At 31.2% G+C, this 19,012-nt stretch overlaps 4 protein-coding genes and 1 long non-coding RNA gene across 7 annotated transcripts in view; 3 read left to right on the top strand and 2 right to left on the bottom strand.

Moving 5' to 3' along the window:
- Positions 1 to 108: 108 nt before the first annotated feature.
- On the bottom strand, positions 109 to 2,375 carry LOC149909770 (transcription termination factor 5, mitochondrial-like). Of its 2 annotated transcripts, none has more exons than XR_016458603.1 (2): positions 306 to 501; positions 109 to 224 (listed from the first exon to the last, which is right to left on the bottom strand). XR_016458603.1 is itself a non-coding variant. In XM_090119870.1 (2 exons), exon 1 carries the CDS (start codon positions 2,091 to 2,093, stop codon positions 522 to 524), a length of 1,572 nt encoding a protein of 523 aa, XP_089975996.1. In that variant the 5' UTR covers positions 2,094 to 2,375; the 3' UTR covers positions 109 to 224; positions 510 to 521. The 2 variants fall into 2 exon arrangements, 1 of the variants encoding a protein (XP_089975996.1); XM_090119870.1 differs by lacking the exon at positions 306 to 501 and adding an exon at positions 510 to 2,375.
- Positions 2,376 to 3,319: 944 nt separating this feature from the next.
- kune (claudin) lies at positions 3,320 to 5,081 on the top strand. Its single transcript, XM_090119868.1, has 3 exons — positions 3,320 to 3,625; positions 3,725 to 4,000; positions 4,130 to 5,081. Exons 1-3 carry the CDS (start codon positions 3,487 to 3,489, stop codon positions 4,393 to 4,395), a joined length of 681 nt encoding a protein of 226 aa, XP_089975994.1. The 5' UTR covers positions 3,320 to 3,486; the 3' UTR covers positions 4,396 to 5,081.
- A 373-nt stretch (positions 5,082 to 5,454) lies between these two features.
- The window catches only part of LOC149909764 (uncharacterized), a 97,335-nt gene continuing 83,777 nt past the window's right edge, over positions 5,455 to 19,012 (bottom strand). For both annotated transcript variants that reach the window (XM_090119863.1, XM_090119864.1), the window contains exon 11: positions 5,455 to 6,674. In XM_090119863.1, coding sequence (XP_089975989.1) covers positions 6,172 to 6,674 — 503 coding nt within the window. In that variant the 3' untranslated portion in view covers positions 5,455 to 6,171. The remainder of the gene's footprint in view (positions 6,675 to 19,012) is intronic.
- Positions 7,130 to 8,283, top strand: LOC149909768 (uncharacterized). The gene is made up of 2 exons (XR_016458602.1): positions 7,130 to 7,471; positions 7,739 to 8,283. It is a non-coding gene; the product is annotated as an uncharacterized LOC149909768 (long non-coding RNA).
- sinu (claudin family member sinuous) lies at positions 9,278 to 18,808 on the top strand. The gene is made up of 6 exons (XM_090119866.1): positions 9,278 to 9,546; positions 12,400 to 12,538; positions 12,791 to 12,930; positions 16,906 to 17,061; positions 17,141 to 17,227; positions 17,437 to 18,808. The coding sequence occupies exons 2-6, from the start codon at positions 12,405 to 12,407 to the stop codon at positions 17,586 to 17,588; spliced, it is 669 nt and encodes a 222-aa protein (XP_089975992.1). The 5' UTR covers positions 9,278 to 9,546; positions 12,400 to 12,404; the 3' UTR covers positions 17,589 to 18,808.

Raw genomic sequence — 19,012 nt, 5'->3', positions numbered from 1 at the left:
CGAAATTGAAGAACTGGGGGGGTACTTTTCGGATTTCAGCACGCTAGTAATGGAATCGCAGGCTACCTTGTACGCGTATTGACGACAAAAATTAAATGCGATATGTGTGTTAACGCGTTGGTGACACATTACTTTGAAACGTTCCGTATGCTTATTATTGCGCAAGATTGAAACCCCTCCCCCCTTATATCCTTCGCCAGATGTATTAAAAATATGCGAAACAGCTGAAAATTTTTTGAAAAACGTTAATTCCAGGGTTTGTAAATAAATATTAGTTGCTATATCTACATGTTGTAACTACTTACATATTATGTAAAATTACAATGTAATATTGACATGATTTTTATAAGAGCAACTTTGGAGTTTCTTTTCCGATTCTTCTCATGAAAATACTGCAAATTTATTTGTTGTATGTATTTTGTAAATATTGATTTCAACTATTCTATTCTGTTTTTTAATTTATAATAATATGGAAAGACATAAAAAAATAGATGTATTAAAAAACTAACTTGTTTTGAAATTTATATTATTTGCAGAACATCTTTTGCCTTTGATTCTGATAAGTGAGCTATATTCTTTTTTTGTTGTTCTTCAGTCCAAACACCATTTCCACTGAAGTAATGTTTTTTTTCAACAATGTACAGAACTAAACTTAACTTTTGGGACATTGAAAGACTTGAAAAGTTTATGTGCTCTTTTAAATAATTCTCAATATTTATACTGCTTGCACCGTTGATTATTTCCAGAGCTTCATTTATTTTGTACCAAGGATATAGAAGAATAACACAGTTTTCAAATATGTCTTGCTGTGAAAATTGTTTTGATAACTTATCATAAACATATTTCACTTCAATCAGAGGTATATTTATCCAGAATGGATGCTTTCTTATTACATTTCGTATTTCTTTCTTTGAATATTTATTTTCCAATAGCTGACCAATGGTAAATACCAGATCTTTTCCTTTTCCTAATCTATCTCCAGGAGACTTCTCGAATAATTCATACCGTGCACTACTACCTGATAATATGTTGAGACTAAGACATTTTTTATTATTGTTTCGTAAGACTGTAATCCTCTTCAATACTGTTTTGTTAAAATATATCATTTTCAAGAATCGTGGATGGTTAATATAAATGCTGAATTCAGGTGTGGTTTTTGCATGTTCTATCCTTTCATCAACAGTCTTCGGACTGAGTGTAAATATTTCTAGACAACGAGCCTGTGCTTCCGGTTTCAAGCCATGTTTCTCTAGAACTTTACTCATCTCAATCAGAGCTGAATAATTTTTAGTAGCTATCTTTGGATACATCCGTATCACTTCTTTAACAGCAATCCCACCTAACGTTCGAATATCATTCAATATTTTCTTTAGATTATCTGGATCAACATGTATCAAGTATAAATTAGATTTTATTTTATAATTGGGTATTGCAAGCTGTGACTGCAAAATGACTAGTGTTTCATTGATAGCTTTTAATGGCCGATGTTTTATTGTGGGATATGTTTTCAGGCCTCTGTAAAACTCTTCATTACTAAGGTCCAGCATTAATTCAAGATACCTCTGAATTATTTTAATCCGTAGACTGTACAATGTTATTAAATTGACGTCTTCATAAATAATACTTGTCAAGGAAGTGGGCCATTGAGTCATACAGCTTGCTAGTTTATTTTCTATGTTTAACATGGATGGTAGTATATCTGCCTTTTTTAATTCACCAATTGTTTTTTGTTTCATAATTGTTAGGTATGATAAGAGTTGATCGGGTTTGATATTTTGACATCCACATTCTTCTAAAATCTTGTATCTATTTATGATAGTTATTGGTAACATCGAAAATAGATGGGAATGTTCAACCAATACATCCTTTGGATAACCAATTTCATAAACTGCATTGATCAAATTTTTAATTTCTTCCTCATTTATTTTCTTTAAGTATGGCTGTTTAATCTGGATGTACTCTGCTTTTTCTTTACTTATACCTAGATGGTTGCAAAATATTACAATGTTCTCACTTTGTTTTGATGAAATAAAACGTAAATGTATAACCCTCCTTGTACTCATGCTACCGCTCAATAACTTTCTCAACAACATTTTTTAAGTTGTTTTTGAATACTAATGATTGATATAATTTTATTATTTATCTTGAAGAATTATTATCTTCTGTTCATTAAAATAATTTCATATTAGAAATAATAAAATTTTAGAAGTACAGTCATATTTTACGGCCGTTACAATGTAAAACGGCTCATAGTTAAAAAAATATGAGTTCAATTCCAAGTTGCATATTATGCATGTTTAAGTTTTACACACATAAATTAAAATTATACGATACCAGTGAAAAATACGAAAATAAAAGTCAAAACTCAAAACAAGTATGGCAGTGACCTCAGAACAAAGAATCCTATGGAACTGCCGTAATTGTTCAATTTGACGCGGAAGTAATAATGATATACCCATCTCTTTCTCACAACAGTGGTTTTACCTTAGAAAAAGCATCTACACTCTTTTTATTAGCGCCCTCTTCATTGGCATCGATGTACCTTTGCTGCCACGGACGCCATCTTAGTATACGGTTTTGTTTACATGTGAGAAGATGTCATTGTGAAATTTTTATGATTTTCCAGTGTTTTTCGACCATAATCGAGTGTAATAAGTATAATTGAAAATAATAATAGGTACCATGAAGTGTTCTATAGTAGGTTGTGGCCTATGCCAAAGCAAAAACAGGCCGAATCTAACCTTTCAACGGTAAGTGGCTAACATTTTGTTAAATTATTGCTTATATTAAAGTGTATTTATTATCAAGTGTATAGAAATCTTTTAATCATTTTACATTTAATCATCTTAGTTATTATGAGCTGTAGAAACAACAAGTGAACTGTAGAACTGTAGAACTGTAGAACAAGTGAACGTCCCTAGCCCGCCATGTTTGTACCCCGATTTGTTTACTTAGGTATGCAGGAAAAGTACATGCATATGGCAGTTCCATATGATCGTTGTTCAGAGGCAGTGACGGACGACTGTATATTTGACATTTGACAACAACCAATAAGATCTCAGAACAACGAAATACGAATGATTCGTTGTTCAGAGCCACAGATAAATAATGAGATATGACAGACAACATAGAGGTAACTAACGTGCAGTGATTCTATCTTGATGAGTTTTGATGCTCTAATAGAAAAATAAATTAAAATTCATGAAAATTTTAAAAATTAATTGAATTTTTGAATGTGCCAAATGCGAATACTTACCATACTTACGAAGTTACGAAATTAATTTGTAGGTGGCATTGACCAATATTACTTGCTCTGTGATTGACGCTGTCACTTGTCAAAGTCGAAATTTGGGCTGTGGCTGGCCTACACCCAAATGTTTATGGATAAAAGCGTTTTAATCGTTATATTTTAATAATAGTTTGTAAATTGTGTCGTATGTTACTTTATTTCTTAAAATAATACTTTAATTTTTAACTAGCACAAATATGGTTTCAAAATCAAAGACTGGACTTTTTGCCTTAGGATTTTTTACATTTGCATCTTTATTTATTATTGTTGCTTTTGTAAGCCCATATTGGCTTGTTACTGATGGGAAATTGAAAAATCCAAAATTCTTAAGAATCGGTAAGTGTATTTATAGTTATGACATATTGTTGTTATGGGTTTGTTAAGTAATTGTACCCAGTTGGAGCTACTTCCGAAATAATATTGTTATTCTTTCAGGTCTATGGGAAGTTTGTTTTAATGGTTTTGAAGAAGTTCATCACTGGTATGACACAATTTTCAGTGATTGTTGGTGGATTTTCGAAGAGGAATATTATATCATACATGACATTCTATTGCCTGGATTCTTTATAGCAACTCAATTTTTCTTTACTATAACAATGTGTTGTATTATTGTCTCAATAATCTTATTTTACATGTACATCAAGAAAGACCAAGATGATGACAATTATGTAACACTATTATTAACATTTGGAACAACCCTTGTTATAGGCGGTGAGTATATAATATGATAAACTTAAGCTACTGAACACTTCTTAAGCTCCTATATCTGTTTTGTGCTTTTAATGCTTTGAAGCAGTAGAATAATGCTTGATGTCCTAACTAATGTTAATTATGTTACAGGTTTTTCAGGATTGATATCAGTTGTAACTTTTGGTGCAAGAGGGGATGGAAGGGATTGGATGCCTCACTGGGAGCACAATGATCTAGGATGGGCATTCGCCCTTGGTGTTATTGGTGTTATACTTCTCTTCCCAGCTGGGATACTGTTCCTTATCGAAGCTAGAGTAAGGAAGTACAAGAGACTGCATGAAATGCAAAGTAGAGAACCTTCATCGTACACAATGCATGAGAGGAAAGTTGCCTTCCCTGGTCATACAGATATTTAAATAAATATTGTTACATTTTTGGGATAGTATTATGCAAAGCAGACTATCAATTTTGATCTTAAACAATCCGTCCAGGTGTACTCTAAGAATAAACCATTTTTTATGCAAATAATTGTATTTCTTAGAACATAGCGTTAAGATACAGTGAAGGCTGATATTACATAAAACAAGATCTGGAGTTGAAATATTTTTTTAACATATTTTTATTTTTCTTGAGTCCAGTGTGGCACCATAAATAATATTGTTTGCAGTGTTATTGCAACAGTTTTATGGAATTTAATATAAGTACTTATCTAACACACCAAACTATTTGAGAATATTTTTTGTATTTTTATTGACAAAATATACTTAAGGTTTAATTAATTGATTAATTGACATGTAAGCTTATAATTATTTTTTTTTGTTTGTAATTACAAACATTTATTGTGGAATGACTTTAGTGCTGATAATTTGTATGCATGCAAAAGTTGTGTTCAGCGCACAATTTGTATTGAAAAAGTTTATACAGAAAATAATGTAATTGTGTCAATACAAAATATTCTAACCATATGTATACTTAATTACATTTTTTATTATATATATACTGTGCAAATATGTGCAAAATTAACATTTATTCATTTGTTTGATACAAGTAATTGTTATTCAACATAAATGCAGTGATGAAAAATAAAATGTTTATTACCTAATGAGTTGTTTTTTTACACAATAGGATACAATGAGGTATCACGAGAAATCAAACGCCAGCTATAACTTATAAGCTGCGCTCAATATATAATTTTTTATTTTACCAAATTTTAAATATTTAATGGGAATTTTCGAGAAAAAAAATAACTGCATTCCATCTGCATTCTGATATTTTCGAAAATTTGCTTGCCATACCCCGCTTGGCTCTGCTCTAGCCGCCCACTAAATAATATGTATTATACATAATACCATTACTTTATAATTTATATAGTGAACTGCAATAATGAGGTTCAAACAATGGTTCAAACTGAGGCGAATTCCGCGCGAGACGGCTCGATTCGCTCGCGCTAGTTGAGTCAGGTATTTAAGTATGGAACTATGGAATGCGATGGAATGTAAAGCCAATAATGTACTGTATGTAAACCGGGCTTTATGAACATTTCGCCCAAATATCCATAAGCGAATATTAGCTTGAACAAAGTGTTACATTTTTGAAAATGCCGTTGAATCTTGAATAATTATTATAATAGAAATATGATATTACTAGCGGTCCGCCCCGGCTTCGCCCGTGGTACATATTTCGCAATAAAAGGTAGCCTATGTTCTTTCTGAGGGTCTAAAGATTATCTGTGCCAAATTTCATCAAAATCGGTCCAGTAGTTTTATGAGCCTATTCATTACAATCAAACAAACAAAGTTTTCCTCTTTATAATATTAGTGTAGATAAGTTATAACCTTAGGTTATAACATATATTATCTCTTTTACAACCGAAAATATCTAAATTCACTATTCACTTATTGCATTGACTATTGAGTACTAAACAGTACTAAACTTACTCAACCAACTTTCTTAAATTTAAATAAATTTTTATAAGCGCGTTGAGAGTAATAAGTATTTCATGGTTGTGGCATAGCAATACCGTCACGTCATAGAGTCAGGCGATGATATTAGCATCTTTGAATCTTGCCAAAGAAGTTTCACTTCTAACACGTGTGCCGGCTCACACGTTCTCACGCAGGATCCACCTAAGTTTGTACGAAGCTTACTTTAGAGTTAAAATACGAAAATAGTACCTATATCATGGACCATGGTTAATTTTCATACGAGTAAGTTTCGTATGGTATGTTACTTATTTGAGGAATCGAAAATTTATAAGGCACAGTCGATTTGGTAACCAGTGAAGCTTTAGCGTATTCGAACCCTAAAAATATGCATTTTGGTTCTGGCCAATTCATTAATACTCCGTATATAAATCCACTCGTAAAACAATCTCCAGCACCAGAAACATTTTCAACTTTATTTATTGTTTGGCTTGGATAAAACCGTATATTTAACTTAGAATTATCTCGTTTTATAATAGCAACTCCTTTTGGACCCATTGTTATGAGGAGAGTTTGTACATATCTAGTAACAATTTTCGACAGCTCAATAATTTGTAAAAAATCATCTTCTTTCGATGAATAATTTAAGTCTGGTTTTAAGTATTTTGCCATATGTTTCAATTCTGATACGTTCGGTGATGCATATGTTATGATATGTCGCTTATTTCTTAATGGCTTCGTTGATTTTCTGCGGTCTGTGGGTTCGAAGAAAACTGTAAAAAAAGATACACCACTTTTAATAGTTCCAAGCACAGAAAGCACTTAAACTTAAAAACAATTCAATAATGAAATATAAAGGAAATTGAATAATATTTTATACGTAACTACTGTAACATTTTTTATTATACTTCTGCTCGCGTAGAGTGAGTCACTCTACGTCTGCTCGTATTGGTCGTAGCGCGAGTGTGATGATAAAATATTTAAAATGGGATTGCTCTAGTCGTTTTATTGCACTATTCAAGGAAGGTGATCCGAGGTTGATCATGAAATACACCAAAATACCCATGGAAATATATTATATACTTCGTATTATAATTCCGGTGAATTCCGTGAAAATACCAAAATCCTATGGTCTATGGTGCATAACTGCTTAAATATGTTCGCGGTTGTAGAGTCTGTGGTAGAGACGACACTGCAGTCAATAGATAGTAGAGTAGTAGCTCGGAGCAATTAACAAGCCTGGAGAAGTAACAATTAATTGAACAATAAAGCACTAGTTTGGCCTTTTTGGCTTATGGCAAAATGTCATGCGAAAAAAGAGGATAGATATATGTCAGTTCGACAGTTTGAAATGACATGTGCTCATTTCAATTTGTTTTAGTGACCAGTCTGGTCACTAACGCATGGTGATTTTAATTATTGTTTTTGAAGTGAAAAACGTGTTTTCTAGTTTCTTAAGTTATTTTCTAAAAAGATAATTTACTAAAGATTACATGGCTTGTGTTGTTCACGGCTGCAAAAGCCGTAGTACTGGGAAATCGGATGAAGATTGGAATTTGTCTTTTCACAGGTTAGTGTTTTGATCAATTTTTTTGTTAATTGTATTATAAATAAGTAAATTTACGTTATTTTCATAATCATCTATGTTTTATCTAACCGTAATCATTGAAATGAAATCATAATCAGCTTAGTTTTTAGAAAAAATGCAAAATATAACTTCCATAGTGTTGTGCAATTATCGATACTTGAGTAGGTACGAAGTACTTCATTGATAATGACTGCTTTAAGTTAGGAGAAAAAAAAAGTATTTAAGTATGGATTTTATTGTTATTTGCAGGTTTCTGGCTTGAGAAAAATTAAAAGATGTTTGGGTTAAAGCTATAGCACAGGGAAAATTGAAAGCCTTCAAAACATTCTTGGCCTTGTTCAAATCATTTCGAATCAGACGAATCAGACGGGAAGAAAAGTAAAGTGCTTTGCAGAGATGCTGTGCCACAAGTTTAAGGTGGCATCTATTTTAAATAATAAATATTGTAATTTGTTAATTAAGTATCGAAATAAAATGTTGTAAAAAAAATTTTTAAATTAATTTATTTGTTTTATTTGAAGCAATTTATTTTAAACTTTTACCAATTTTTTCCTGTGGGAATGAATTACTTTCCCGCGGTAAATTGTAGCCTATATGTTATTCTGATGTTTAATCTGTAATATGTATAATTATTGTAAAGTTCCATAAAAACTCATTCAGTAGTAGTTTTTTCGTGAAAGAATATCAAATGTCCATTCTTATATATATTTTTGCTTTTATAATATTAGTAGGATAGGATTATTGATTTGTAAAAAGATCAACCAGGTGGAAGTCAGATTCGCGCACGAAGGGTTCCGTATAATTCTATGAATGAATCTATGAAAACAGGAAAAAATACGCACCTTTTTACGAAACCATAAAAAACAACCTAAACCGAAATACCTAATAATATTTTTTTATAAATACCACTACCATACAATGCAAGGCAGTCAATACGCATCGTAAATGAATAATTCCAAATTAAACGAATCTTAAAATTTGGAATTACCTATCCATAATTCAAAATTAAAAGAATCTTAAATTATCTTCAAGCAATTTTATAACTTAATTTTTTTATTTATCGATATTTTAGTATTCGATAAAGTAAAGGCAAGCACTACCTTTTTAGAACAAAAAGTGGCTACATGAGGATTTGAATGCCAAGCAGATAACAGTGTGTTGTCTCTTTCTATCGCATTAATAAGGGTATTGAATAAAAGAGAGCCACTATATAAGAAACGTTCAATTAATTGTTACTTCTCCAGGCTTGTTAATTGCTCCGAGAGTAGTAGACACTATACTCGGATTTTTAATTAGATAAAGTAAACTGACGTTTTCTGTGTTGTCAGTTTTTGATGAAATAAAAATAGAGTTGTCACAAAGTGAATGATTCAAAATCGGGAATGAATGAAATTGAATCGATCGTCTAGTGAATATTTAGTGTGTAACAATATAACACCAAATAAACACAACAATGACAATAAACACAACGTAATTAGTTATAATTAACGAAAAAATTAAGAAAACAGTAACGTAAACATCGTAAAAATAAAAATAAAAAAATGATTATAATTACATTATACTAGTAACTTATATCTTATATAGCTTTATATATTACAATTAGAAATAATGTTATTTTATAGTTTGAAATGATGAACTATTCACACTCATTGTTCATTCATCTGATTGAATGAGAACTGAATTCCTCAATATTACTTTAAATGTGGCAACATTATTTTACAAAGTGACATTAGCTGCTGTCAGTTTACTTTATCTAATTAAAAATCCGAGTATAGATTTCGTTAGGTAGTGGCACTGATTTGTTTACACCTGGCTCCACCCTTTAGACGTGACTAAGTTTTAAGTTTAAACTTACAATATACAAATAACTTTTACAAAGGTTTTCAGTGCGAATAACAGTGCATTTAACAACAAAAAATAGTGCAATAGTATGTTATAATATCTCGATTCAAAAAGTTTTTACATAAAATTATTATCGGCTATGTAAGATCGTAAAAGTTGTTTCCTATTTTGATTAAGATTCTTAGTTTTTATTGTGACAGAATCAACACAATAAGGTAAGAAAACTAAAATGTAACGATTCTTTGCACAATGTTTCATTGTTTAACGCTAAAGAACATAAAATTGTACATATAATAATAATTATGACTGGTTAAGCTAAGCAGTGATGAATTTTAGGAAATCATATCAATAATCAATGTTCATTTTGAATTAATGGTAATAGTTAGGTTTGAAATGAAAGTAAAGACTAAAGATTAACGAGACAATATTGTTGGATTTCCCCATCGAGATTTCCCAGCTTTATGTAAAAACCATCATCTATAAAAACAAGGTTTATTCTTCTACAAAATTACTTTTTATGGAAAGTGGAGAAACAAGTAAAACTATTTTGCGCATACGTCGTTACAATCAATTTATCGTATTCGTTAAAATTCCTAAAAAAATGATTATACATGTTAAGTTTTATTGAATACTAGCATTCCGCCTGCGGCTTCGCCCGCGTTTTCAAAAAAAAAAACCCGCATAGTTCCCGTTCCCGTGGGATTTCCGGGATAAAACCTAGCCTATGTCACTCAGAAATGATGTAGCTTTCCAACAGTGAAAGAATTTTTCAAATCTGCCAAGTAGTTTCGGAGCCTATTCAATTCATACAAACAAACAAACAAAAAATCAAACCTTTCCTCTTTATAATATTTGTATAGACTAGCTGTGCCCCATGGTTTAACCCGCATTGATCCATTCCTATTGGTCTTAGCATGTTGCCATATTATATAATTGCCTTCCTTGATAGATGGACTATCTAGCAGTGATATAATTTTTCAATTTTTATGAAGTAATTTTCATTGCAAATCTTATTTCATAATTTTTAAAACACTATCTATTATTGTGTGTTTGTGGTTGCCACTTCTTTCTTTTTGCTAGATTTCAATTGATATTTTGATATAAAATAGTATTATATGCATTTCTTATAAATCTTAAATTTAGAACTGAGGGTACGCTGAAATTAAGGTCAACTATTTATTAACAGATGGGAACCTGAGATAGTACAGATCATATAATTGAGAAAAATACATATTACACTGTTTTACTACAAATTTATTTATAAATGTATCTAGAAACTTTTTTATAATGTTTGTGACAAACAAAGAGATAATTTATAAATTAATATTTTATTGCTTAATTTTATTTATCATTTTAACAAAAGGCCTTTATTGTATTTGTGTGATTAATGTACTGTGATAAAGTTGTAAAGTATAGTGAAATATTTTTATTAAGCCTATGCCCGGCACAGCGGTGATACTTTTTATGCAAGCCAAAGCTTTACCGTGGCAGTCTCTGAGTGCCACCTACAGTACCTTTTTTCTTACACACTTGTCTCTGACACTGTGCGTACATATGGGCGACGTGGAGCACTTACCACCAGGTGACGCGTCTGCTCTGTTGCCCCCTATTGCATAAAAAAAAAAAAAAACACTTGGTGGTCAGACTTCAGATGTACTACTTTCTGTAAATAGCCTTCTTTCTTCACAATGTTAAGTTAGGCCTTAATAAGACGAAAAATTGCAAACTCGAATAGAATTCTCATCTGCACTCAGTTGGACAGCTTACAAGTGACGGCATAGTGCTGAATCTTATTATTTTATGCTCCTTTATCGTTCTAGATAGGTCACCTGGTGGTTCAAATGACCCATAACTTTTTCAACATGGGCCTGTAGTCTATAAGAAATATTTTGTTCCCTTCCACAAAACTTTCCAATACTTATTCAATATAAAATAAAATAGGGGTTTTATCTTTAAATGCTTAGGATCTATTCTTAATCGAAATACGGAAGTGTTTTTATAAACGTTGTAAAATTCGTAATTTCTTTAAAAATCAGCTTTTGAGTTTGAATTGAAATCGACGTATTTCGGCAATTCAACCCTGAACATTAAGAACAGTCGTTCTCACAGTGACTAACGCGTGTGAACTTTTTAGCATTGTTTCTGGGCGAATGTTACGTAGATTATAACCAAATGTACCTCCACCATTCATTTAACGTATACCTATTACGAAACTACATGTTTGGTATTCATCTTTGCATTAGCCTTGTCTTGTATAATTACTTTGGTATAGTTAAAGCAAAGTATTAATGGTTTTGGTATGTATACCAAGGTTGCCTGCAAATGACACTCGGCCATAAAAGCTCTGTGTGAATTGTTTTACGATTTAAATTTAATTATCCGATATAATTTAACTTGTATCTTTTAGTCTATCCAACAAGCGCTTTTTGAACAATTATCCTCCAGTTTTTTTTGTATTGGGTCGTCCATTAATCACGTGATTTTTTGGGCCATTTTTAATCCCCCTTCCCCTTTGGTGATACATGGTGAAGTATATGGTTTTATTTGTTTTATTAACTTTAATAAAGTGGTTGTAGCGGGCGGCTTGCGCAAGCACTCGTTTACGGTCGTATTTACATTGGTCTGGGACAGTTAGAAATCCTACAGTTTCAGAACTTGGGACTTTTAATAAATCTTCTATTTCTTCTTGAAAATTAAACATCTTTTCTATTTTTGGAAGTTATAAGAAACTAACAACTAACAAGTTCTTGTTGACTGCATAAATCAATCATCCATTTACCATTAGCATTTAGCAGGTCCACAACTGCACACAGAGAAAGCATAGGGTGGTTGCTCTGTTTGGAGTAGCAAGCAAACCAACCAGTGTGGACCCGGCTAAATTAATATTATATAAATTACAATGTACTATGAATAATATATTATAACTCGAAGGAGGACCCTCCAGTGATTTGGGTTTAAAAATCTCGGGGTTCAAGAGAAAGTTTCATACCTATAAGAATTTTAATATGTTTTACAGTTACAAAAGTCTATAGCTTATTACTCTTAAGTTTGTCTTATGATTTTTGCAGAAACAATGAAGAACAGAAGCTTAGCTGGCAATTGTGGCATTGCCGTTTTTGTCATCGCCCTTGTGACGGTGGCATTGGCATTCGGCACGCCCAACTGGCTCGTTAGCGACGAGAGAATACGCGGGGCTAAAATGGAGCGGTAACTAAACCCAAACAATTTTGTATCTCTTATAAATAAATCTCATGATATGTTAAGTAATAAAGCAAACTGAATAAGTTCATATTATGATTCCTTTGGAATACAACCGAAACAGGAAGAGATATATACTATATAGACATAAGAGTATCTACTGCCTTACTCTTAGTATCCCCGAAAAAGCCATCTTAATAGCGGAATTCCTAATTTGAATTTCAGACGCATTAAACGTTCTATATTTTTTCATCTTTCTAGATTAGGACTCTGGAGCCACTGCTTTCGATCATTACCCGACCCATTGGATCAGTATCAACGAAGATTCTTTGTGGGTTGTCGTTGGGTGTATGATCCCTTCACTACGGGATACGATAGAATACGTGGTTACTTGCTTCCAGGTAATAAAAAGATTATAAATATGTATATAATATGTACGTCATGTACTCCGATAGTAATTAAAAAATAGAAATACATGTGGTATTTAATATTTATTAAAACAAAAACTTTTTACAATTTACAATTCAATTACAAACTTTTTACAATTCGATTTAATTATTTTTGTTTTTATATTTTAAATAATTTGATAGAAAATTGGATTTGAGACGAGTTCATTGAGGGTCAATTATAAAATCCGCTTTCAACGGAAATATTCACGTCACTTTATAAAGCATTGTTCAGAGTTCTCACGTCTAAAGTTCTAAAATAAAATTAACAAGTTCTTTTCAATGTCATTGAAAATGTACTTCACAAATCATAACATAAGTCTGACAATGAATATATAGCATAATTACTGTACCAGTGTTAAACATTATATTGTTCTGAACTGAGTCATAGTTTTTGGCCCATCAATTTTAAATAAGTTAATACTTACCTGTCTGGCCGTCTTAATCTCTTATATATAAAAATGAATCGCAAAATGTGTTGGTAAGCGCATAACTCGAGAACGGCTGAACCGATTTCGATAATTCTTTTTTTATTATATTCCTTGAAGTACGAGGATGGTTTTTATGTAGAGAAAATGTAAATATGTACCACGGGCGAAGCCGGGGCGGTCCGCTAGTTTCATATAAAAAATATAATTATGCTAGAAGTTCGTTTATAATTATTTCAATTTAGGAATTTATTAAAATGGGACAAACAGGAGTTGCATAACATTATGTAGCCTGTTCTTGACATGAAACACTTCTAGGCTATTTCATAGTGTTTGTGTCTGAAGGGAATTGAATCGTGCCTCGCTTGCATAACGCTTTTAACTTATCAGTACTAGGGCACAAGCCTTTTAGCTCACAATTTATAACATTATTTGCATAGGTATATCGTATATTTTAAAATATAATACATATTTTTAAAACGCTTGACATGACTAAAGTAACCGTCATGAGAAGCTATAAATTTTGTAAACAAGTGTTCAGGAGTTCACAACATTTGGACCAACAAAAAAAATGAATTTGTTTAAGATTTAATAAATTATTAAGTAACAAATATTAATTAACATAAATATTATTTAAGAATAATTATTCGTCAGATTCAGATGTTTCCATTTCTGTGTCAGAATCAGTGACATGTATCACGAAGCTGTCTACAGTTTTATCAATCATCTCATCGATTTTGGAATAAAAATTATCTTCTTCCTTGATAACATGCTCCACACAACGCTTCCAATTTTCCGAAGTAATCTGCTGCAGTCCCTCTTGTAATAATTGTTTTACCTCGTCAAATTTAAAATTTGTATTTTTGCGAGCAACATATCCTTTTACGTTGGCCCAAATTAGCTCAATTGGATTAAGCTCACAATGATATGGCGGGAGTCTCAATACTTCCACCTTATATTTTTTTGCAAGCTCGTCCACTACATAAGTTTTAAAATTGTCTTTAACATTTTTTACTTTTAGCAGTAATTCAGTCTTAATTTCATTGTCGTCGTAAGAAATATTCTTACTTACAAGCCAATTTTGTATATCATTTTTTTTCCAGGCAGTAGTAGGAATTCTTTCAAGACGCCTTGAGTGGTATGGTGCATTGTCCATTACCACTACTGCATTTTCTCCAAGTTTTGGGAGAACGTTTTCGAACCATTGTTCAAAATGTGTTGCATCCATTGATTCATGGTAATCTCCCGTCTTCTTGCATTCAAATATATTTTCACCGCCCTCTACAAAACCGTTCTCATTGCCGATATGGGTAATTATTAATCGTTTACCTTTTGACGTTGGGTTACGTGCACCAATGCTAAGTCCTTCTAGGAAAGCCTGCTTCTTACTTTTAACTTGTTTGTCTACCCAAGTTTTATTTACGGTATGTCCTGTAAAAACAATTAAACATTTGTTAATTAGCGTCTTGCGCAGTAAAAGAGTTGAAGTACATTATTATTAATACACACTTGTGATAGCCCTTAAGAACTAATGTCTCAAGGTCGGCGGCGCGTGGGTTATATTTATTTTGCAAATAGATTTGCAGTATCATACACATCACTTCACGGTAAAGGCGACGGTATTTGCTTACAATCAGGCGAACCGTATGGTAGTCTGCCGTTTCACTGCAATAAAAAAAAACACACTAACCTGCATTCACCCATGTCTCATCCATGTAAAATATCTGGCGATTTTGTTGTCTATAGTCTTTAATAGATTTCAAATATTTTCGCCGCCATATTGTTATGTCATCTCTATCAATAAGTGCGTTATTTCGCTGTCGTTTTATATATTTAAAGTTTAAATGCTTTATTAGCCGCCTGAGAGTTGTTTCGCTAAAATTTGGCATATCTTCATCGTCATTGACTGCCTGAAGAATCTTGGGAATTGTTGGTAATTGGCCATTTAAAAAGAAACTGAATTTTTTTCCTAATTACGGATTTATCAAAATCGTCTACTTTCTGATAAAATTTAGGCCTGTCTTTAGACTTGATAGGTGATTTTATTCCCTCTTCTGATTTATATTCTTTTAATATATTATACACAGATGCTATGCCAATTCCCAAAATCGATGCTGTTTTTTTATTTATTTCGGTTTTGTAGGGATATTCATTCGATGGCCAATTTTCTTTCACGTACTTATATACGTTGATCACCATATTTTTCTCATTAACCGTAAAGCTCGTCACCTGTAAAAATCACCGGTAGTCACTTGTCACACGAAGCTCAAGCTATATCTCCAGGTATACCAATTAACCTAACCAATTACTTCACAATTTAAAACCTACTTCTAATATTAACCTTAAGTTTCCAAAGATTAGCGCGTTTGAACAAACAACTCTTTCTTTTTACTTATTATATATTTTAGATAAATTGTATTACGCACCTTTTGACGTTTTTTTCGTGGCGAATTTATTTCCTTAGATGTACTGGCTACTGGCTCCATTATACGTAATAACAAATAAAATTAACGCAACAATTAAAGTAACAACAATAAAAAAGTGATAACGAAACAATAACAAAATTAACAATAACAACCAGATCCGCGATATATGCAAAGCAATGAAACAACTCAAATGATGCGTTTATTTCAAAATGGCGTCCCGATAGTTCACAATCCCTGCGACGGACGCGTTCCGGTACCAAGAAACACAAACGATAGCGCTTTGCGTCGTTAAAATATGATCCGACTAAATTAAATAGGTTGTTACTTTCATATAACCCGTCTATATTTCATGTCGATTGAATATGGTCAATTTATTATTATCTCGCAGTATAAAATGTTTACTTAGTAAAAGATGTTTGTTTACATAATTTATAGCTTCTCGTGACGGGTACTTTATATCTCCCAAAAATTTGGTATTTGCGAAATTCAAATAAATATTTAGGTATTTATAATATTTTATTTTATCAAAGAAGTCTTAGAATATTGATAAAAATTGAACCCGAACAGTACATATGCTTTAAAATGTCCATTCCAATGTAGATAATATATTATAATATGTTTCTGTGGGCAGAAACTTAATTACATAATACGTTTGTCTTTGTCCACGCAATGCGTGCTCTTATTAGAATTAACTTCGTGCCGGATGAAGGTTAATTGACGTTATTAAGATCGATTTTAATTGAAAATCCACATGATTATGTATGTCATTTGTTATTATTTGTCATAAATTATTTGAAAAAATATCACGATAAGTGTTCTCAGTAATTATTAAATAAAAATAATTAGAATAATTAGATGACAACAATTGATGTAAAAGTTCTTATTATAGTAATAATTACGTAGATAAATAATCTTACATCAAGAAAAAAAAACGTTATTTGAAAATTAATGCAGTTTAAATAGAAAAAAGTCATAGAATATAACTGAAAAAGTATTACCTATCAATGAATAGTTAGAAGTAATTGTATTCAATTCCTATATCAATTGAATTTAACAACATCATTTTTTTCTTTCAGGATTTATGATAGCTACACAGTTCTTTTTCACCATATGTCTGATAGGCGTGCTTATTTCTACGATATTGGTGATCATTTTCTTCACGTGTTGTGGGCCGGATCAAAAGAGATTCGTTATACTTATTAAAAGTTTAGGATATATCATGCTTACTGCAGGTATTTATTTTGAATAATTTTACGAAAATTAAGTTAATTAATTTTGGTTGTATGTAATTAACAATTTTTCAATTTTCAGGTCTAAGTGGAACTATAGCTGTTATTGTCTTTGCGTGTACAGGGAATACAGATGGTTGGATGCCAGATCATGCTAATAACTATCTAGGTAATGCACACTACATTCAAATATTTATTTTTTTATATCAATTATTACAGCTAGAAACTTTAATGTTGGTAGGACATCCAATTTTTTTAGGGCCGTGGTTTATTTGTGTTTATAATTATTTAATTATGATTTATTGTAGAATGTTCAAATATTTAACATTTTTTGTTGAAATGATTTTTTGTAGATAAAAAATTGTATTTTTTTTCTAGGTTGGTCATTTGGCTTGGGTGTAGTGGGAGCAATTGCTTGCCTGATAACGGCAGCACTTTTCCTCACAGAATCAAATATTCAAGCTAAAAAGCGAAGGAGGCTGAAGGAGTCCCAAGCCCGCTTTGAATTAGAGGAGGAAACTAAAGCGTAACATAGTATCACAACTAAGTACCGTCCTTTTATGGTGCCTTAAGAATATGTATTACTGTTGGTATTTTTAACATTTAAGATTAAGTAACATCACATTGCGTCCATTTTTTACATTTATATATTTTTAATTGGAAACTACTTTTTTTAGTTTTTTCACAAATAGGTTTACTTATTTTATTCTATTTTTTTATTATTCATAAAAATCCACCGATAACATTACGTGCCTTTACATTTTTTATATTTATTTTGTGTTTTTACTTTATAGTACTTGTACATTTTGGTACAATTTATACATTTTTTACGGTATAAAATCCGAATCTCTTAAACTTACAAATAATAGTATCATATATTAGATTGGTCATATTAACGAATTATTAAAGGATCTGACGAACACACAATTTAAAATGACGCACCAATGATAACTGTTATATTTTGTAGTGTGTAACTATTGTTAAGATTTATTGCAAAGATATTAAATGTACTTGTTAAGGTATAAAAGACAGTGCCTGGATAGCACAATATGATAGTGTGCGCTTAAATATAATAATTATAAGAATCTTGTTTATATGTCTGTAATTCCGTCCAAACCAATTTTTTGTTTTTTTTTTTCGAACAATGCCTGTTCTAATTTTAAGTTTTGAGGTGATATATGTGCCGTCCATTTACTATAAGATATATTGCACATCCTGATAAAACAATAATAGTATTTTAATTAATAATAGTAAAATTAACAGTGTCCAGTGCCACTAACTTCAGTAAGACTTTGTGTCTATGGTCTGAATTTGGGTTTGCCATTGGATTGTTAAAAAACAATATAACGACTGGATATTATGCCCTTTTAGAGATGCAGCTGAAACTAACTTGTGAATAATATATTTATGCATTACATATTACATAATATTATCTAACTGTACAACAACTGTATATTGTAAGTAGTTTTTATAGAAAATGTATATTTTACACTGTAACTGTTCTAATCTTGTTCTAATAAGCAAAAAATTAAACTTATTCCTGAAAAATATAACCACTGCCATTAAATGGTGTTTGAACCTCATTCAAATTTAACCAGGGATAAAATCCAGTTTCATTAACTATCATATTAATATACTAATACTTAAATGCATTAATTACTAGAATTTACAATTATTGTAATTTATTTTTACATAAACAAATGTGCAGCTAGATATATTTTAAGTTGAAATAAATTTTTTCTATCTTTAATTTCTAGATTTTTATTTAGAACAAACCTCTTCACCCTTCTTCTCGTTACTTCTATAGAAATTTCACTGTTTACTAATAAAAAACATTACATAAAAAGATGCATTGGTATGACTTAAGTATCTGACTCGAGAAAAATGCTAATTCTTAATTATTATCATAAACCATTATATAATAAACCAATACAAGAGTATGCATAAAGATGAT

The sequence above is a fragment of the Colias eurytheme genome, chromosome 3 (genome assembly GCF_061535395.1).
Source record: "Colias eurytheme isolate Ceu_HAF_F1 chromosome 3, ilColEury1 Martin Lab GWU primary, whole genome shotgun sequence".
Classification (NCBI taxonomy): domain Eukaryota; kingdom Metazoa; phylum Arthropoda; class Insecta; order Lepidoptera; family Pieridae; genus Colias; species Colias eurytheme.
Note: the sequence above shows the minus strand (reverse complement) of the source record. Positions and strands in the feature narration are given on the sequence as shown.